This window comes from Panthera pardus, unplaced genomic scaffold (genome assembly GCF_024362965.1).
Source record: "Panthera pardus isolate Hobbes unplaced genomic scaffold, ASM2436296v1 HiC_scaffold_17, whole genome shotgun sequence".
In the NCBI taxonomy this organism is placed as follows: domain Eukaryota; kingdom Metazoa; phylum Chordata; class Mammalia; order Carnivora; family Felidae; genus Panthera; species Panthera pardus.
The window spans coordinates 17,314,735-17,336,218 of record NW_026526732.1 but is presented as its reverse complement, the minus strand read 5'-3'; the positions used below and the strand labels follow the sequence as shown (position 1 = coordinate 17,336,218).

Sequence of the window (21,484 nt, the reverse complement as noted above, 5' to 3'; positions counted from 1 at the left end):
GTCCAGCCCCGGAAGGGACAGCGGTGAAGAATCTGAGAAGAGGACCGGGTCACAAGGGCTGGAATGGCCCCGGTAGACTTCATGGAGGAAGGGGAGAGAGAAGGGCTTTGAGGGCCGGAGAGCTTTGAGGGCAGCGGTGGGAGCAGGAGACCAAAGAGGACAGAGCAGAGGAGTGACATATAGTCAAGTGAAACACGGCCCCCAAAAGACCACTGAGAAGGTGGTTCTGTAGGAAGAAGGGGCTTTGAGAAAACGAGGGCTAGAGACAGTCTCAGAGAAAGGAAAAGGGGGCCGGACTGGGAAAAAAATCACCGGCGCAAAGAGGGAGACCTCATTTCCATCCTGTGCTTCCCATCCTTCCTTTGGGGGGAAGAAGCCTCCATCCACTACCCCAACAAGAACGGCATCGGTAAGGCTTGGTGTGGCTTGTTTTAGTCACACAGACGCCATTTTCAAGAGTAAGTTGGACTTCAGGCAAAGTCGCAACTATTGTGGTTTACTAACCCTATTTGAGTGATTACTCAGACCTTGTCAGCCACCCAGTCAATGTCACTCAGTGTCACTCAGCGTCAGCCAGCCAGCCAGTGGATATATATACGGCATTCAACTGGCTTTTGAGCCCTGTGGCCCACTTGCCTTTCTGTTTATTTACCACACCTTTCCTGTTCCTGGGCATTGGGGTTAAGTCTGTCATTCCTCCATAAGGACAGAGAGGTGACATTGTTCCCCCAGGAACTCGGAGCTAAGTAATTACCAAGCTGGGCCAGGGGCCGCCCCCGCCCCCCCTTTTCAGCGAAGCTGCCAGCGGCTGGGTTGAGCGCTCCGATCCTGAGAGCTTCCTGAGTTCTAGAGGGCATCGGTTCAGAAGTGAGTCAAAGGGAACAAGGTCACCTTTTGACTCTGAAGAGCCACTTCCTCCTCTGCGGGGCATTTTGGCAGTCTCCCACCTAAGTGCTCATCTGGCCGCAGTCCGGGAGTGGCGAGATGCGCACGACGATCGACGATCGCTCAGGCCCTGTAGCAGCAGGCCCTCCAACTTGCTCCCGCAGAGAGCTGTGCTGACTGTGGATGGAAGGTTTTTCCCGATTAAGCGAGAAAGAGAAGACACACAGCGGCTCCCTTCTCCGGTGCCACCGGAGCCGGCGGTGGAGGACGGTGCGGCCATCCTAAACCCTGGCCCAGAGTCCAGATTTGAGCGCTGTTTTGCCTGGCGTTCGTTCTGTCTGCCTGGACACCGTGCCCGCTTCTTAGATCTGAGGGAAGAGCCCGGCATCCCCTTAAACCTCCCGCCCCCTCTCCCCCACCAACCGTGTGGGGTCTGGCGGGGGCTGACAATCACAATACGTGCCCTCGTCTGAGCCAGACGGGGCCATGAGACCCAGCTGCGTCTAGGGCAACACCTCACAGTGACTGGTTCAGTGCTGGGCACATGACCCAAGTCAGGCCACTCAATTCTTCCCAGGATTTTTCTGAGGCTGAAAGTCCTTCAGCTGGAAGGACACGTGCCTGGGTCTGCCAACACAGTGGCCCTCGCTGTGCAGAGAAAACCTCAGAAGGAGAGAATAATCCACATGCAGAAGAAAACCAAAGAGAAAATTCTGACAGACAGGGTTCAAGCCCCTCATTGCAGCCGACCCCGAAGCCGCCTCCGCCCCTGGCCTCCTGACCTTTGGTTTGTAAGCCATGCCCGCACCCAAAGAGCCTTGCCCAATACAAACCAGTATACTCGCTGCCCAGCTGGGCCCACCCCTACTGCCCTCTCGTACTCATACGGACAGAGCTGGTCCAGTGTCTGGTTTCCCAGGACCCTTAACTTCTCCTCTTCTGCCCCTTGTTGTCAGAGGTGGGCAGAGAAAGCCAAGGAAGGTCCGCTCAGTCAGTCCTCAGGGGGTGCAGTAGACAGTCCCTGAGGGGGAGACCCGGGGGGACCAGGACCCTCCCTGGACACACGTGGCCTTTCCCAGCTATGAAGTGTGCACATCATATCTTGGGCTCTGACACTCTGGGCGTGCAAAATGTTCCCTTGCACGCTTGGTAATTCCACACCGGGCAGCTTCATGGGCAGTAGGCAGGCACACGGGGCACCCCCACTTAGAAGGGCCCCATGCTTGGTTGAATGCTGTGCTGTCTTGACATTCTTGACCACGTTTGAACAGGTACCTGCATTTTTTTAAATTTGTTTCTTAACGTGTATTTATTTTTGAGAGAGAGACACACACAGAGTGCGAGCAAGGGAGGGGCAGAGAGAGAGGCAGACACAGAATCCGAGGCAGGCTCCAGGCTCTGAGCTGTCTGCACAGAGCCCGACGTGGGGCTCGAACTCACGAACCGTGAGATCGCGACCTGAGCCCCAGTCAGATACTTAGCTGGAGCCACCCGGGCGCCCCTGGGGGGCCCTGCATTTTAAATCCATACAGGGCCCCACAAGTAGCTGGGCCTGGCTCCTTGCATTCCCTCACGGTGGGATTTGTGATTCCAAGTAGTTGTTCCATCTCCCAGAGCCCCCTCCCCCATCACCCATTCCTTAATGCCTCTTCCCCTCCCCCCCACCACGCTCTGGGGGGAAGACCGCTCTAGAGACCGGAAGCTGTACCCGTGCCAGCGGGCAGTTGGCTCATTGTCCCCCACGTGAATTCTGTGTAAACTCCGCAGGGCTGGGATTCATTTTATCTGGAGCAAGGCTGACGTGAGTGGCTTCTCCTGCCTCTACCCCCTTAACCCCTGATATTCTGCAGTTTCTGCCGCAAACCGCGGCCCAGAGGCCTCTGGGAAAGCAGCCCCAGCAAAAGCACGGAGTAGCAGCAGGCTCCTCAGATCTGAGCAATCAAGGATTCTGCTGCAGGTGTACACAGGAAGAGCGGCTTTTATGAGACTGCTTTGTGGTTCTGTAACGAGGACTTTAAGAGTCTAGCAAACAGATACGCAACCTGTGTCCTTGGTAACCGCCGGCTGAACATCCAGCAAAGGCATGTTCTCACCTTGGGCCTCCCCTGGAAAAGGCAGATCCCAGCCTCCTCACCCCCAAGGGAGGGATAACACTAAATAAAGCAGCCACAACATCAGTTTTCACACCCACAATATTTGACGTGAAAACTTGGCCTAAGGGGAGAAGCCGCCATGGGAGAAAATGATGTACAATTTGGTAACGGAGAGCCCAGGTGTGGATAAAAGTGATTTATTTTTGGATCACGGTGACAGTTATGCAACTAGGAACATTTCAGTCACCCATCCATCCATGCTTTGTGTCAAAAAGACGTACCAAGACTCTGGAAAAAATTCCAAAGGGGATTACACTGAAAAGCGCTGTCTCTTCACCTGTTTTTGTGCTTGTCTTCATCACAGTGAACCAAATAAAATAGCTTTACAGCTTACTAAAACTCAAACTTGTCCTCAAAGGAAGCAGTTTAAACATCTCCAACTGTAAGTCAGCAAGGAGACAGCTCTACGCCAGGAGACAGACCCAAGAGACAAACACATAAAGTTGTCCTGTCAAAAGAAAGGAAAAAACAAAACAAAACACCACGAGGGAAATCCACTTTATCCAGGAAGGGTGGGGCCTCTTCAGGACTAAGTTCCCAAAATACTAAGATATAACTGTGGGTGCAAAAAAGAGGTGAAGAACAGATCAGGCTGGAGCCACTGTAAGAATCTGGTTTAAAAAGACGAAAAGGGGGCGCCTGGGTGGCTCAGTCAGTTAAGCATCTAACTCTCGATCTCAGCTCAGGTCTTGATCTCAGGGTTGTGAGTTCAAGCCCCAAGTTGGGCTCTGCATGGGGCATGAAGCCTACTTAAAAAAAAAAAAAAAAAAAAAAAAAAGGTCAAAGGGGTCACAGGGAGACACAGCGTCACTGTACCTCCGCTGGCGGCATTTACCATGAACTAGAGGGCTAGAAGCAGACTCGCCCAGGGGTGCACCCTGCTCTGTGTCCACAACACTGAACGATGCTCTGAGAAGAGTTTCCCTTTGCATTCGCCAGTCTGCAGGAAGCTTTTGGGGGATGGGAGCTGACTTTCCACTGGGAGGTGCCTCACATTCTCCCTGATGGCCAAGACACCAAGGGTCCTCACGAACGAATGAGCTAAGACCTGCACATCTGGACTTGTAACCCAGAGTGAACGGGTGGATGCCCACTAGAGATGCCAGGGCCCCTGAGGACGCAGGGTCCACACCCCGCAAGCACGGTCTCATGTCCTGTCCACTGCAAGCAGGTGGGTCCCTCCTCCCCAAAACTCAAAGCAGTAGCTGGCTGGAAGAAACAGCACTGGTGGAAGGTGGCGATAAACCCCCATGACTGAGGCTCATCCCAGCTCTTCACGGACCCACCTGGAGGTTTCTGAGCACAAGTCCTGACTCACTGGGCCTTGACTCAAGAGTCAGGTGTGACTTAGAAGGCTCAACCAGTTGAGGATCTGTGCTCTGCCCTCAAGACCATGTGCCCCTGCCCCACCTCCAACCACACAGAGTGACAAGCGGACCCACCCATCAAGCCTAGAATTCTAGGTTCCTCTCATGAGGTAAGAAACAGCTGATATGAAACCCATCAGACGCCAAGACCTCCACCAGTCAACTGACTACGTATTTCAGATGTCACGTGATGCAGTAAAAGCCAAGGCCATTTACCAGGATTTTTCAAACTTTTGCCCATGACCCACGTTAAGTTTGCGCGGCTACCAAGGGCACACAGGTGCACACACGTGTAGTTAACATACAAGAGTTTCATACTTAGCTTGGCCATGTGGCCTGTGCTCTGAGATTTCCGACACCACTCCTTCTGGTGTGACCCACTAAATTTACGTTGTGACCCACTCGTGGATCCCAAATGCAGCTTGACAAAACAGCCATGCAGTGTTCTGGACAAACCCCTGGAGCCGTCATGGGACCTTCTAGTCTTCCAGACATAGGAGGCCACTCCTTCCGTGGCCAGCCTCATTCTGCAGGACACGGACCTCCAGCAGCAAGCCCTGCAGTGTCAGTGAGGGTCATCAAGTGCCACCATGGGTGCTGCTGGGGGTGAGGAAGCCGGCTTCCCTGACCTTCTTGAAGGAAAAGAGGGCTGCAGGGTGGCTCGCCCCAGGGGCAGGCCGACCATCCGCCCTGACCAAGCGGCAAGGCAAGATTGGGACTTCCGGTGGCTTGGACGACTTCCTTAGGATTTCCCCACGGGAGCCCCAGACGTCTGGAATCTCTGGATGAGAAGGATGAGCCGGGTGACATCGGAGAGCGCCGGGAACAGGGCCATGACGCTGTCCACCTGGTGGGGCGGGAAGATGCTGCAAAGCGCGATGCGCGCCCGGGCACGCGCGTCCACCTCGCCGGGAGCGGAGGGAGGCGGGGACCCCGAAGGTCCCCCGAAGGCGCCGTCGCCCCAGCCGCGTTCCGCCCAGGCCGAGCGGCCCGGGAACCGGCCGGTCCCTTGTTGGAGGGCCCGCGGCTCGGCGGGCCTCCTGCGCTGGGGGAGATCACTGTGCGGGGGGCCGTGGCCCCCCCTCGGCCCGACCTGGGGGGTCAGCAGGCCGGGCAGGGCTCCCGGGGACCTCGAGGCCCCCGGCGCCCCCCAGTCCGGACGGCGCGGCCGGGGCGCGAGGCCGGCGTCCCGAGGGGGCGCCCCGAGGGGCCCAGGGTCTTCGCTGAAGGCGAGGCGCGAGAAGCCGGCTTCGAGCGCGGCCACGTCGGCCGCCCGCCGCGCGGGGTGCAGGCTGCGCACGCCGGGCTCCGGGGGCCCCGGGGGCCCCGGCCAGGCCGCGGCGGGAGCGCCCCCGGGGCCGCCCTGCTCCTCCCGGGCCGCCCGCGCGCTCCTCCGCCGCTCCGCCTCGGCGCCCGCGCCCCGCCAGGCCCGCGTTTGCGCGCGAAGCTCGTCGGCCACCGCCAGCTGCGCCAAGTGCGGCCTCTCGGGGTGGTAGAACTTGCACTTGACGCCGTAGGTGCATTTCTTGCCTGGGAGGGAAGGGGCAAGGGGGAGAGGGCGGGTGAGACCTCAGGTAGGAGAGGGGGTGTGGGGGTTGTGGTGCGCCCGGCCCTTCTCCTTGGAGACTCCTCGGGCCCCCTTCAGGAGTCTCACGATTGGGGCTGGACGAGGAGGGGAGGAGGGGAGAAAGTGTCCTGGGGCCGGATTAGGTGGGTGAGGGTGCAGTACCCACTCCCTTGGTGTAGGGCGCTGGACCCAGTAATCTCAGTGGCAGGCCGGGAGATTGTCCGTATGGGAACTCCTTTCGACCAGGGACTGAAAGCAAACCTCTAGATCCAATGACCTTCGGCCTCCACTTCCCCAGGGAACCCTGTGGATGGGGCCACCCTTGTGGAGAGGGTGGGGAGCCGGTGCGCCCCGCACAGGATTGCATGTCCAGTCTGCCTCAGTTTCCACCGTTGGCCTCATCGCCTGTGCTGATCATTGCCCTCCCCAACAGGCTGTTCTAACAGAGGTGATCAAGCAGTTTATCGCCCAGACCTGGACACTTCTGAGAGGGCATGGGAGCAAGGTGAACCAACGTGAATGTGTGTGTGGTCACCTTAACTCGAACAAGAAATGACTTTGAATATGACTTTGAACTTCTCTGGACACGAAAAACAAGCCCCGGCGGCATTAAATGAACAAATGAACTTGCCAAAGCAAGTTAGCGAAAGAGCTGGCTAGAAGTGCTCTGGGATAAAAAGCCTTAATTCGTAATGGATAGCATTGACGAAGGCCATGAAGGTCCAGGGGTGGAGGGCTGGTGGAGGGAGGGGTGGAGGGATGCAGACAGAGGTGGCAGAGTGCAAGGGGGAGGGACTGAGAAGGAGGAGCTTGGGGGTACACACCATACAGCTTTGCCCTGTGTGGGACCCTGGCATCCGGCCCTCACAGACACTCCCATGCAACAGTCACCCAGGATGTCAGTTCATCCTTATAACAACCCTGTCAGCAAGTGCCATCCAGAGAGGTTAAACGGTCTCTCTGATGTCACACAGCCAGTTAGGAGCAGAACCCAGGCAAGAACCCAGGCTGCTGACGAGCAGGCCCGCACTTCTGACTGTGCCCTGTGCCGCCCTCACACGAGACCTGAACCGGGATCGCGAGGCATGGGGGTGCCACCCACCGTACGGACAGTGCTGCCAGGATGGCTCTGGGGGCTTGGGCTTCCTGCTCAGGAAGTTGCTCAGGGTGGGTCCCCGGCGGCCCAAGGGGTCATCGGGAGGCATGAACCTGTAAAACAAGCACAGGGGGGCAACTGCTAGACCCACAGAAACTCACCACCAGCACCTGCATGGGGAGCGGGCCCCAGCCAGCCGGGCGAGAGAATGGGCGCAGCAGGCACGGCCGGCCTCGGGCGGGGCTCACCATCCAGGGCTCTCCCCCCCAACCCGGGGCCGTGTAGCATTTGAAAGCAGCACAGCCCTCCCTTCTCACTGAACCCATGAGCGGAGAGCACGGCTCTCGGGAGAGTGGCCTCGGGCCTCTTCCGAAAGTCTGTCCAGCAAGGGCTGCAATCACCCGGCAACGCCTTTAAAACTGCAGGCTCCTGGCTTCCCTCCAGACCTGCTTCATCAGACTCTCAGGTGGTTCAGGAATCTGCCTTTTAACAACTTCCCAGGTGATTTTTATGCACTGAAATTGAAGCGTAATCCCTCTAGGGTTCCCCTGGGCCCCGGGTCCGAAAGTGACCCTGTGCTGCTTTCTCACTGTCCAGACCTCCCCGGGGCTGCAAACAGCCCTAGTCCTGCGGGCTCCCTTACTCGGATCTCCTGTGTTGCCCCACAGCTCTGGACATATACAGATGGGGGATAAATATTAATACGGTTTGAAATGCCAGCCAGTGAGCCGGTGAAGAAGCAGGTGTAGCCGGCACACAGAGCCTCAGTGCAGGTCCTTTTGGAACCCCGGTGAGCTCTGGGTTTGGTCTCAGCTTCCGGGGCTGCCTGACCCCGGCCCTGTTCTCTGATACCCTCCTGCCCCCTGTCTGCCCCTTCCCATCTCCCTGGAATTAAGCCTCACAAGGAAGGGAATGCATCGTCAGTGTGCCCACAGCTCAGAGGGGAACACATTCCTTGGGAGGAAAACGCCCTTCATTTAGGGCCATCCATTTTTTGTGAATACTTTCGTTCCCAGGAGGCATTTCCAGGTCATACAAAGGTTCCGCTAGAGGGGTTGTGGTTCCTAAGTGGGGGGCTGTTTTCAGGGGTTGGTGTCCCTCTGAGAGTCAAGGGTCATACTGAGTCCCACCATGCAGACCACATACCCTAGGCCAGCCCAGAACTGGGCAGTCGCTGGTCCCAGGCAGCCTCCGTGGCTCAGATCCCAGCTACACAGCCGGCTTCTCAGAATTGGGCCCTGACCAAGAATTTGGGGAGCCGCCCACTGCGGTTATTAGAGGTTCCCAAAGGCTTTACCTCCTGCTCTCTGCTAGGCCTTGGCCGCGGTGAGCTGGGCCAAGAGGGCCCTATGGACGTGCCCAGGGCACTGGGGCAGGCGTCCTCACCCACAGGCAGGCAGGGAGGCTCTGCCTTCTGGCAGCTGGGGGACCTTCTGGCAGGCCCTTAGCAGAGGCCGGTGCGTCAAAAGGACTTGGCCTTGGCCCCAGGCTGTGGCCAGGCCAAAGGCAGCCATGATCCATCAGACTTCAGTGAGGATTTTCTGGAACCGACAGTCACCAGACTTTCCAGATTTCTCCAGGCCTGAGCTGGATAGAGGGAGCTGCTGGCCTTGAGTATATGGAAATGGCCATGGGGGCTCCTGGGGCCGGGGAGCAGGTAGCTGGCTGCTTGCAAGCCTCTGCTCTGGGGCTTGGGAGGGTAGTAGTAGGGGCACAGTGCCCTCTAGAGGCACCACGTCCTGGCCTGGCCTGAAAGTAAGTGCTACTCTTAGGTACAGTTAGGTACTCTTCGGGGTACAGTTCTCCCTAGTCCTCAGAACCATCTCAAACATAAATATGATTAATCCAGGTATGGTTAATTCAAGGTGAGGGACATTTAGTTCAGTGACAGGGATTTCCCCCATGACACACAGCCCGTAAATGACGGAGCCTCCACTGGAAACCTCATCTGCTGCCTCCAAAGCTCTAGCTCTTTCCAGAACACCACACTGCCTCCTGGGCTTCGAGGTCAGGAACGGGCCTGCCGCGCACAAGTGGCCTGACCCAGCCGACCTGTCACCTCTCTCCCTTCCCCAGGACCGCAGCCATTCGCTTTACTGATTCACTCACTCACTCACTTGCCACCTACAACTAGTTCTTGAGTGCCTGTGATGGGCCATGGCAGACAAGGCACATACAGCCCCTGTCGTCACAGAGTTGGGAGTTTCTCTTAAACCATATTTCTAAAGGCCAGTCCAAGAGCCCAGAATGAGGGTCAAGCTATCACTGCCTGGAACGGAAAGCGAAGTGAGAGTGATATCCCAGCGTGCTCTACCCTCTGCACCCTGCCTCCCCACCCGCCCCCGCTAGTCTCAGACCCATGGCCACCTTGCCAGACCCCTAGCCTTTGCCCTCAGCGTGCCTGACGACATCCGCACTGCTCCCTCCCCACCTTAGCTCTGTCCAGGGGCCCTTGCCCAGCACCTGCTAACAGGTTTGTGCCTTGCGTCCATGACATTGCCCTCCCCCAGCTGGAGCTGGTTGGTTCAGGGTGGACCTGACCCAGGGGAACCAACCTAGGGGACAGAAGAACCAACTCGACGCTCTTGAAAATTGCAACCAACAACAGGTATTGCGATGGACTTAGTTCCAAGTTCTTCTCAACCCCCCAAAAAAGATGGTTCCCGTACGTAATTCAAAACTTAAAAAAAAGGGCGTGAACATAAAACACGTGAAGGGAAGTGCAACAAAGTTCCGATTTTCCCCAGGATGGCTGTTTCAGTGCTCTTACCTGTAGTAAATGCTTTAAAAATAAAAGCAACAAGGGGCACCTGGGTGGCTCTTGATTCCAGCTCAGGTCACGATCTCACGGTTCGTGAGTTCGAGCCTCTCATCGGGCTCTGTGCTGACAGTGCAGAGCCTGCTTGGGATTCTCTGTATCCCTCTCTCTGTCTCTCTCTGTCTCTCTCTCTCTCTCTCTCTCTTTCTCTCTCTCTGCCCTTCCCCCATGTGCACTCTCAAAAATAAACAAACATTTAAAATAATAAATAAATAAATAAAAGCAACAAGTTGATGGTGCCCCAAGCTCAAGCTTGGCCCACCTGTGGGGCAATTCTTTGCCAGGTCAACCACATGTGGGCATGGGAACAGAAAGGTCATGGACAATTGGGACAAAACAGCCCTGCTGAGGAATCGTGATCGCGATGGAGAGGAGACCCAGAGGGACTGAGAGAGCCTCTACGGACCCCGGGGGAGAGAGCAGGTGACTTCCAGTGGGCTCTGTCTCCAGGACTGGGTGTCCTTTGCTTTGGTACGGTGTGCCCATGACGGCAAGCCCCGCTGGGCTTAGGCTATTTGGACTGGCTTTCTGCCGGTCACCCCAGCCCCCCGCCATGCCAGGACCCCCTGTGCCACCACGTACCGATCGTTGACAAAGGAGAACATGAGCAGCCTCTGCTCGATGAACCACTTCCACTCGGGGTTCTCGCTCTGGAGGTCGCGGTAGTTGTCGTTGGAGACGATGACACCGTCCTGCTCGTAGGCCACCTTCACAATGTAGCGGTCGTCGTAGCAGACCACCCGCTTGCCGTTCACCTTGCGGGACGGGGTATACACGAGCACCGCCTGCCTCTCCAGCTCCTCCAGCACGTGCTGCTCTGGGGGCCACAGGGGGGGCGGGAGACAGGATGTGGCGGCTTTCTGGGTGGGACCCCCACCCCTAAAACCATTCTCAGATTGCCCAGCATGTGCGGCAGCTCAGGGATCCTCTCTGAGCCAACTCCTCCTCCCCCACCCCATGGCCCAGCCTGGCACATGAGCAGGGAGGTCAAGAGAAATTTGCCAGCAGCTTGGGGTCAACAGTGCTCTTGGCTTCTGTCCCGAGAATGATACCCTACAAGGGGGAGTCACTTCAGAAAGGAGAGCGAAGCCATAGCTCTTGTCCTTTTGATGGTCACACGCCATAATACCCCTACCACAGCAGACACGAGAGGCCTTCTGGAGAAAGACATTCATAGTTTAACTGGAATCCTGGCAAAGCCTTAGAAGTTACTAGGAGACTTGCATCCACCTGGAAGGCTCCTGCCTGAGCCCGTAGCTCAGAGCCACTGTCCATCTTCCCCCATGGTACAGGAATCTGCTTGGGACACCCTTAGGACAGAGCACACCGTAACACAGCTCTGAGGGACACAAGGATGTACTAGGGAGAGTCTGGGATTCAGACCCTACGCCTGGGTTCTGGTCTCAGCTGTGGCTCCTCCCTCTCTGAACACCAGATTTTGCAACTAGTATAAAATGAGGTTAGCAATTCCTCCTTCTGTCTCAGTGTCTGTGAGTAGACTGATAAGCTCACGTGGGCGACAGCTTAGTATGCGGACTGGTGAGGAGGTGAACACCTGATACGCCACAAGGTCTCTTACAGGAGCTAAAACCCACATTCCCGGGAAGTCTACTCTTTGATCCTAGTTTTGCCTTTGGAGGCAGGCGAAAGAAAATCCCTTCTACTGTAACAGTTACTCAGAACTTGGAAGAACTTTAGCATATTCTTCACTAACTGTCTCTTCCCTCAAATCTACGTCCTGTCCTATATGACTTTTTGAAAGTCCATAATGCATATAAGGGCACCAAGGATAACTTTTAAAGCCACCTACGCAGCACTCCCATAGAGAACTACAACGTGGCCATGCTTTTGAGGTCCCCCGCGCCCCTCCCACTTTGCACGTCCTGCTGCCCCTTTGACGTAGCCCAATTTGTAGACTTCGTGTTTTACAGTTCCCTTCCTTTCATTTTTTATTTTTTTTATTTAATGTTTTATTTATTTTTGAGAGAGAACGAGAGAGACAGAGCATGAGCAGGAGAGGGACAGAGCACAAGTCGGGGGGAGGGACAGAGAGAGAGGGAGACACAGAATCCGAAGCAGGCTCCAGGCTCCGAGCCGTCAGCACAGAGCCTGATGCGGGGCTCGAACCCACTGACTGCGAGGTTATGACCTGAGCTGAAGTCGGACACTTAACCAACTGAGCCACCCAGGCGCCCCTCCTTTCATTTTTAAAAATACGTATGTATGCATCGTCCCAAAAGGACTATTTTTCACGCGATTAGGAACCTCTAGACTTTACACACATGAAATTACGCGCTTACTTTCTTCCTGTAACATCGTGTTGGAGAGGTTCGGCCACGTCCCTGTGTTCCCCACTGTCAGTTCTGCACGTCAGTCTCCGGGGACAGGAGTACAAGGACTTCTCTAGGGAGTAACTCTAAGAGTGATATTGCTGAGTGGTAGGGAAAGGCACTTTCCAAGACAGTGCTGGATTGTTCTCCAAAGCAGTTCTATCAGCTGACTACCCAACACAGCATTCAAGAAGACCGTGTCAGGGCTTGGCTTTTCAGGTTTCTGAATTTTTGCCAATCTGGTGGGTGTACAGTGCCCTCTTATTGTGGTTTTCTTTTGCGTTTCTTTGGGTACTAATGAGAGTGAGCGTCTTTTCATACGTTTATTGGCCATTTATGTCTTCTCTTCTGTGAAAGGCCCATTCATGCTTTAGTTCATCTTTCTGTTGGCCCTTTGTCTTTGTCTTATTAATTTGGAGAAGCTCTCTATAGATTCTGGACAGTAATCCTTCATCAGGAATGTGTGATCGCCTCTCCCAGTTTAAGGCTTGTTTTTTCATTTTTTGGTTTTTGTGGTATCCACTAATGAACAGAAGCTTTTATTTTAATGCAGTCAAATTTATGAATCTTTCCCCTGAAGCTTTGCACTTGTTGTGACTTGTTTTAAAATTCCTTCCCTACCCCAAAGTGATTTCCCTACCCTTTACCCATACTATATTTTTTTTAAATTTTTTTTAACGTTTATTTATTTTTGAGACAGAGAGAGACAGAGCATGAATGGGGGAGGGACAGAGAGAGAGGGAGACACAGAATCGGAAGCAGGCTCCAGGCTCTGAGCCATCAGCCCAGAGCCCGACGCAGGGCTCAAACTCACAGACCGCGAGATCGTGACCTGAGCTGAAGTCGGATGCCCAACCGACTGAGCCACCCAGGCGCCCCTACCCATACTATATTTAAATATTACACAGCTGTTGAGAGCTGCCATTCTCCATGTTCAGACTGTAAAGAATAATTTAGGGTAAGCAGTTCATGGTGGAGAACTGAACACAAGTATTGATCCCTGCCTCTCTCTCATAATCCTACTGAAATGGCAGTAAAGAAGTACGAAACGGGGAGGGGATCCATAATCACATTAGAATGGGCCAGGGAACAGCAGCAAACCCAGGAAACCATACTGATCCCCCGGCACGTAGGGAGCCATAGCCCAGAACGTGGGTAGAAGGCTAAAGTGGATATGAGGCCATCCTTTCTGCAAAGGCCCAGAGTGTTCAGCGGGCCTGTGGAGAGGAAGTGGGAAGTCTGCGGAAGTCAGGGCTACTGACTACCTGAAGGGCTACTCCTGGGGCAGGTGCATCTACCCTTTCCCTACCCTTACTGCTATAAGGAAAGTGAGATATCACTAGGAAGGAGGAGGTTCCCATGTGGCCTTTGACCTCCTGGAGTAAAGCCATCATGGGGCACTTTGCACTGTGCACCTGCCTGCCCCACGCAGGGTCTGCCCAAGTGAACTCTGTTGGTCTACACTGACGGTCAGTCAGCCCTGCCACTCCGGGAGAGATCCTCGTACTAGGAGAGAAGACGCAAGGAAATCACATAGAGGTGTATCTAACTGATCTGGCTCTTTGTTTGCAAATCAAAACTGATGGCCAAACAAGTACTAGACCTTTGAGAAGACTTAACAGCACCCCCCACACACACCCCCACACACACTCACACACACTCATACACACACACACACGCAAACACACCCCCAAACTCCCACACCTACACACACCTACACATACACACCCCACACACACCTACACACACACACACATACACACACACACACACACACCACAGAAATGAACAAAGGGAACTGACCCAAGAAAAATAAATAGGATTCACAGAACTTAAAGGGAACTTTTTAAAGTCTATATTACTATAGAAATAATTAAAGATATTTCATCCCTAAGACAAGGATATATATTTTTTAATGTTTATTTATTTTTGAGAAAGAGAGAGACAGAGACAGAGCATGAGTAGGGGAGGGGCAGAGAGAGAGGGGGACACAGAATCCGAAGCAGGCTCCAGGCTCCGAGCTGTCAGCTCAGAGCCTGATGTGGGGCTCAAACTTACACACTGCAAAATCATGACCTGAGCCAAAGTTGGACGCTTAACTGAGACACCCAGGCACCCCAAGAATATCTTTTTTTTTACTTTGACAGAGAGAGAGCATGCACATGCGATTGGTGGAAGTGGTAGAGGGACAGAGAGAGAGAATCTTAAGCAGGTTCCATGCTCAGCATGGAGCCCGATGCAGGGCTCGGTCCCACAACCGTGGGATCGTGACCTGAGCCGAAATCAAGAGTTGGAGGCTCAACTGACTGAGCCACGCCAGTGCCCCAACAAGAATATCATTTTATTTAAAAAATAAAGACAGGGAATCTGAAAGAGAAGAAGCAGCAATTAGAAACCATTGGTAGAATTAAAAACAACACCAAAAACTTTTGGTTAAAAGGCTGAAAGAAAAAATCAAAGATGGAGAGCCCGAGTGGCTCAGTCAGTTAAGCATCTGACTTTGGCTCAGGTCATGATCTCTCGGTTCATGAGTTCAAGCCCCACGTCAGGCTCTGTGTTGACAACTGGATCCTGGAGCCTGCTTCAGACTCTGTGTCTCCCCCTGTCTCTGCTCTTCTCATGCTCTGTCTCTGCCTCTTGACAATAAATAAATGTTAAAAAGATTTTTTTCAAAATCAAAGAAATCTCCCCGAATCGCCAGGAGGTCAGCCCCACCATCACTGAAGAAACAATGCCAACAGTGGCTTAGTGTCTGACTTCTAGTAATGAGAAAGCCAAACAAAAACAAACAAACAACACCCTGTTTATTTAAACCACCTGCTCTATTATTTGTAGCTTAAAATATTCCTAGCTGATATAAGAATTAAAAATAAAGAATTCCCTGGGCCTTAGTTTTCTTTTTTTTAATTATTGTTATTATTTTTTAAATCAGTTTGTTTTATGGTCAATGAGTGTAACATTTATTTATTGTTAGGAGACAGAGAAAGACCGAGCACTGGGAGGGGCAGAGAGAGGGAGAGACATAACCTGAAGCAGACTCCAGGATCTGAGCTGTCAGCACAGAGCCTGATGTGGGGCTCGAACCCATGAACCTCAAGATCATGACCTGAGCCAAAGTCAGATGCATAACCGACCGAGCCACCCAAGTATCCTTCCTTTTTTTTTTTTTTTTTTTTTTTTAATGCAGAGATTGGACAAGGTATAAAGTAAATAAATATCATTGAACCAAATGAATGTCTCTTTCAGATCCTATATTCTGTTAGGGGCGGGATGCAGATCCAATCTCTGCAGAATGTTAAAATCTGTATGACACAATCATTTGGGGGACTTAATTGTTCACACTAGAAGACAAAATAAGTAGTTTATTCATCTATTCAACAACTATTTATTGAGCACCTACTATATGCCAACTATATATTCAGCACCTATGCTAGGTGCTAGGGCTATGGCAGTGAATATTCATAGTTAGTGTTCCCATGGAGCTTATAGTGCGGTGACCAACACAGACATTATCAAACAAATAGCTAATTGACTGTAATTGCCACGAGAACTACTGAGGAAAGGTGTGGAGTACCTCTTGAGCATATATCTGCTCCAGCATACCTCTAATAGGGGTATCAGATCTTGGTGGGTCTTTCCTCCAGGATGGAACAAAAACTTTGATGTAGGCGTGTCCTCTGTCCCTGAACCAGTCCACAGCCAGCTGGATTCCCCGGCAAGAGAAGGCTTCTTTATTTCCATGGCTACAATGGGAAAACAAAGAAATCTGTAGAGTCACGGAAAAGGTTTCTGAAGAGTGATTTCCCCTGGGAATATCCTGAATCACAGGCTCATAATCAAAGGGAATCAGGCAAATCTGCATTTGAAAAATAGTTCATTCTCGGCAAAAAATGGATCCTTTAACTGGCACCATGCGGCTTGCGATAGTCATGTGTATAGAGGGTCTTGGGCTCCTGGGGAAGTGCACCCCAAGGATTAGTAGACACGATCCCCTTTTTCCCTGCAGCTATAAGGATCAACATAAGACGGAGGAGAGTAGCCATCTGCGGAATACTCTTACCCTAAGAGAGGGCTGTGTATGTGTTATGGGGCTTCCCAAGGAAGGAGGCCAAGGTGCCCCAGAAATTCCACTGAAGCATCAGGAAGTAGAGAGCAGTGGGAGAGAAGGCCCAAGACCAGGCAGGGCCTGGCGTGCCTTACTGAAAACTCTTTTTTTTTTTTTCTTTTTAATTTAATTTAATTTATTTTGAGAGAGAGAGCGTGCAAGCAGGGGAGGGGCAGAGAGAAAGGCAGAGAGAGAGAATCCCTAGCCGGCTCCACACCGTCAGTGTGGAACCCAGTGTGGGGCTCGAACCCACAAACCGTGAGATCATGACCTGAGCCAAAACCAAGGGTCTGAGGCTTAACCAACTGAGCCACCCAGGTGGCCCAAACTCTTCTCCTAAAAGGAATGAGAAGCCATAGCAGGATTTGAAGATGGGGGGTATATGTGCTGTGCTGTGATACGATCCAATGTATGTTTCTAAAAGCTCAATCTGGCAACACAGAGGACAGTAAATTGGAAGGGAGCAAGGTGGGGGTGAGATACCCAGTTAGGAAGCTGTCACTGTCATCAAAGCAAAACTGGATGGTGACTGGGACCGGGTGGGTGGTGGTGGATAAGGGAGAAGGGTAGGTGAACCTGAGAGATATCTGGAAGGGAGAATCTCCAGAATGTGGTGATTGGTTGGATCCAGGGCGAAAGAGAAGAAAGCATTGAGGAGGCTTCCAGATCTCTGGCTTGTGTGGCTGGTGGGCTCCTCCTTGAGACGGGGAGTCCCGGGGGAGGACAGGGTGTAGAGGGAAAGACCGCGGGTTTTGTCATGGACACCTACTGAGCTGGAGGAGCCCCTGTAGGTGGACATGCTGAGTTCCAGAAGAGAGTTCTGGGTGACGAAACGTGTAGGGCATCTGTGCTTACACAGCACTGGAAGCCAGAGAATTGCCTGACTCCCGGGAGGGAGTGAGGGGCCCGGGAGACGGGTCTGGGGGGAGCTCTGGAACTCAGAGCTGGTTACGGCAGGGGTGGGGCAATGTCACAGGAGAGACGGAAAGGATCTCTCAGGCCAACAGGAAGCAAACCAGGAGTGCCACGCTGTGGAAGCCATGGGGAGGAGGCATCCGGGTGCTGCTCGAGGAACCCATGAAGCCTGAAAACACCCCTGAGGACGAGTCTGTGCAGGTCAGTGGTGTTTGGCCGGCGAAGGAGACGAGCAGATAGACGAGATCACGAGATCGCAGAATCAGTCGGACTTCGCCCCGGGTGCGATACAGCCTGGCCTCTGCTTCCAGCCCAGCCACCCGCGCGGCCTGCAGCACTTTGTCCTGGCCAGCCACCTTCCCCGCTCCCACCGCAGGACCTTTGAACCAGCTGTTTCTTCTCCTCTCAGCCCAGTCCACGCCTCCTTCTCCTGCGGATCTCAGCTTCATCTCTACTTCCTCAGGAAAGCATCCCTGCCCTCTGGTCCCCCTCCGATTCCCCTATTACGAGTCCTCACGGCACATGCTGCTTCTGCCTGGCCCTAATCTCAGCCAAATGATTACACACACCTATAGGATGAACAGGTCTCCCCCTCTTTAACTCACAGGCTCCTTTTGCTCTCCATTGAATTCCCAGCACCCACATGGCACCTGATGATCGGTAAGGGGACAGTAAAAATGTGTCAAATGCATGAAGGGCTGAGAAGACACAGGTCCTGTGAGCCACCAGAGGGGTACAGCCCAGGCAAGGGGGAAGAACCGGGTGGAAAGACAACGCGAAAGGCTCTCTGTGTCTAGGGACCAAAGAGACAACAGAGTGACTGGGGCAGGGAGAGGGAGCAAAGGGGAGAGTTGAGAGTTCACGGAGAGCCCAGGGCACCATGACAGCCTCTGTTCAGAAGCCTGGCCTGCAGCAGCCGGCCCACCGCCCACGTCCAGACAAGGACGACACTAAATTTCCATGCTGTGCTTTCTCTTGTGTGTGTGGCCTCTCCTGCTATTTTCTCAGAGGGGATCAGGATAGGCCCAAGAGAAGAAGGCAGGCTTTGGAAACACTAGTCAATAGTCTTGAAAGTCAGGCTTTGTGGACATACACGAGAACTCTAAATTGCTCTGACTCCAGTAACGTATCGGGAACCAGGCCTTGAGTCCTACACCCGTAGTGTCTTTCAGTTTAGAGAAAATAGTCCTTGGGCCCCTGAGGCCAAGCTGTGAGGGTTATGCAAACAGTAAGGAGAAAATATCAATGTCTGTGGTGCAAAGAAAGGAAGTGGAACCAGTCCCTCTGCCCCAGAGGAAGATGAAGAAAGAAAGGAGAGGGAGGGAGAAAGAGGAGGGCGTTCACAGGGTCCGTGCCCATGCACCCCCCACCCCTGCTTCACCCACCAGCCAGAAGGGGAGGAGAAAGTATAGAAACATCAGGATGGGTGTGAAGAGGAGGCCAAAGGTCGGTCTCCCAGCACAGTGTTGGCAGGTCACAAGGCTCTTGGAGATCCTGGGTTCAGCAGGGCACAGTGTCCACAGAGCTGCACGGCTGCCTCGGAGGAAGGGGGCAGATAGGTGAGCTGGAAGCATCACCCTGGATCCCTCGCATGCCCCCAGGCCCAGGAGATTGTCGGAGGCCTAGGGAGGGGCAAAGAGGCCCCTGTGAGGGGGGCAGGGCTGTAAGCCAGCACGGATCCCAAAAAGACCAATGACCCTCCTACGTTGACCATTCTGGAAGCTAAGCCAGGTCAGACCAGCTGCTCCGTAGCAGAGCCCCGTGAGGGTCCCAGACCCCCCTCTCCCAGCCAACATCAGGTCTCAAAGCCCCCAGATGCCGTTTGAGAGAGGAGCGGGGGAGAGAGAGGAAACATGAACCCCAAGTCATCCAGAAGGCAGGAGACACCAAGATATCACACACTGGTAAGTTTAGGTTTGCCGCTCGCCACGACCCGAACAAGTAGGGAAGAGACTGTATCTGAGAAAATAAGGTCTATTTTCTGTGCACACTGGAGCAGGAATATGAACAACTGATGATACCCCACCCCACCCCCACTCCCAAACATGCCTCTGTCAGCGGTGACAAGTCTGTCCTCCGTTCTCAAGCAAACATCTCACCACCACCCTTCTTTTAAAAATGGCTTCTTGGGGAGCCTGGTTAAGCCTCTGATTCTCGATTTCGGCTCAGGTCATGATCTCACAGTTCATGGGTTTGAGCCCCGTGTTGGGCTCTACGTTGACAGCTCAAAGCCTGCTTGGGATTCTCTCTCTGCTCCCACCCCCACTTATACTGTAAACAAACAAACAAACAAACAAACTTAAAAAAAAAATGGTTTCTTGAGGGCTCTCTTTCCTGTGACCACACATCTGTTTCTGTGACTACACACCTTTGCTGGGTGTGTGGGTGGAGGGAGCATGTTCGGTGATGAGGCTGAACCCGATTCCTCCGAGGAGGCAAAGGTGAGCAGGGCCACAGGTTCTGGTGACGATGGTCAGGACCACAGCCTGAAGTGGCCCTGGCTGGGGGCTTGTAGAGGGGAAGGGGTTGGCAGTTCAGCAGTTCAGGAAGAGAAAAACTGAGGAATGGTGCTACCCTGAGCTTCATGCAGCAAAATCCAGTCCCGTGGCCTCTCTGACCCCAGACTCCAAGATGTTTCCAAAGATGTTTGGAAAGATGTTTCCAAGATGTTTCCTCAGCCAAGAGTTTCCAAAGGGCAGTAAATACGATGAAGACCAGAAGAAGCTGGAACAAACATACATCTGCCCAGAGCCCTCCTTCCCTCCCTAAGCAGTGCTCTCCTCTCCAGCTTTGACTCCAGGCAAGGGAAGTCAGGGGCCGACCCCTAGAATCACTAAACTGATGTCTCTGGAATGGAGGGTTTTCATTCAGGTCTATTGTTTTGCAGGACCGGATTCCCACACGCTCCACCCCAACCTCTCTTCTGAGCCTTCTGGTCTCTTTTGAGATGTGAGGATTGTTACCGTTGGATCCTTGCCACATTTTTTTTTTTTTTACCAAACTTTGAGGTTGGTAAAAACCTCATAACCCCATTATGGCTGCCATATTTCTGACCACAGAGAGCCCTGGGCCATGGCAGGATTGAAGCCACACTCAGGGACCACCTTCCCACCACGGAGGGGTCTGTCCCTAGTTGTCTGCAGAGCTCCCAGTCAGGCAAGAAAGCACTCGAGGTCATCCTGGGTCCACACCCCTCGGCACACAGTGGTAAATGCATAAGCCCAAAGCATTTATTTATCTGTGCATCCCTCCACTTACTCAACGTCAATTTACGAAAATCTTCAGTGAGGCTCTGTGCTGGGTCCTCAGAGACATACCTTGTTCCTGCTTCTTGGAGCTCATTTTTAATATTTGTAGAGTCCCATGTCCCAGGCCACTTTGCACTTTGCGCTTCAATCATTGCAACGAGCCCCCGAGGAAGTGACCTTCTTCTGACCGCACCCTTGAGGAAACTAAATGGAAGACAGGTGCCCACCTGGCTGGTCCAGGGGCACATCTCAGAGCTTGATCTGTTGGGTTGCAAACTCCTCCTCCCCCATCTCTTATTCCATTTATTCCTGCCCCTCCCCGGTCTCTCCCCTGACACCCAGACAGGTTAAGTCGTCTGCTGTTAAAATGCTGGAGTTTGGGGAGGGCCCTTAAGGCTTCTTAACAGTCACTGTGAACCAGCTCATCACCGAGAGCTGAGAGCCAGGCCCTGGGAAAAGGAGACAGAAGCGGTAGGTTTTGGATAAAGGGAGGGTGGTAAGGGGAAGTGGGTTGGTGCCCGAGGCAAACTTGGCCTGTGGGACAATTACGCCTGGGGTGCCCACAGTCAGCATGGCCATTTGCAGCAAGTGGACCAAGTACATTGAGTGGACCATCACTGTATCGTTGACTATTGCCCAGGAGGTGTCTGCAGAAGTTAGCGACCTGTAGAACGGTGCCCGGGCAAGCAAGGTGGTGCTTGTGGGGAGGGAGGAAAGGAAAAGATGCTTCCTTCAGGGCAGGAGGTGCAAAGCACACCCCTCTTTCCACTCTGTTTCTTTTTGGGGGTTATATTGCAAATACTCGGAGTTTTATCCCTTTCTTTCACCAAGAGATCTCTCCCCAGCTCAGGGCAGGGGGGAGAAAGAGAGGGTGTGCCTTCATCGCAGAGAGGGAGAAACAGGTGCAGACCGAGGTAGGAGCCCAAAGCCAGCATCGGCCAGAGTCCACTCAGGGACTCAGGAGGAGGTTTGACCCCCAGCCCAGGAGTGCCTCCTCCAC

At 53.5% G+C, this 21,484-nt stretch overlaps 1 protein-coding gene across 1 annotated transcript in view; it reads right to left on the bottom strand.

The window, feature by feature from the left end:
* Positions 1–3,159: 3,159 nt before the first annotated feature.
* ZC3H12D (zinc finger CCCH-type containing 12D) overlaps positions 3,160–21,484 on the bottom strand; it is a 32,774-nt gene continuing 14,449 nt past the window's right edge. The window contains exons 3-6 of the mRNA XM_053904395.1: positions 15,820–15,959; positions 10,469–10,703; positions 7,075–7,181; positions 3,160–5,935 (exon numbers count right to left, since the gene is read on the bottom strand). Coding sequence (XP_053760370.1) covers positions 5,148–5,935; positions 7,075–7,181; positions 10,469–10,703; positions 15,820–15,959 — 1,270 coding nt within the window. The 3' untranslated portion in view covers positions 3,160–5,147. The remainder of the gene's footprint in view (positions 5,936–7,074; positions 7,182–10,468; positions 10,704–15,819; positions 15,960–21,484) is intronic.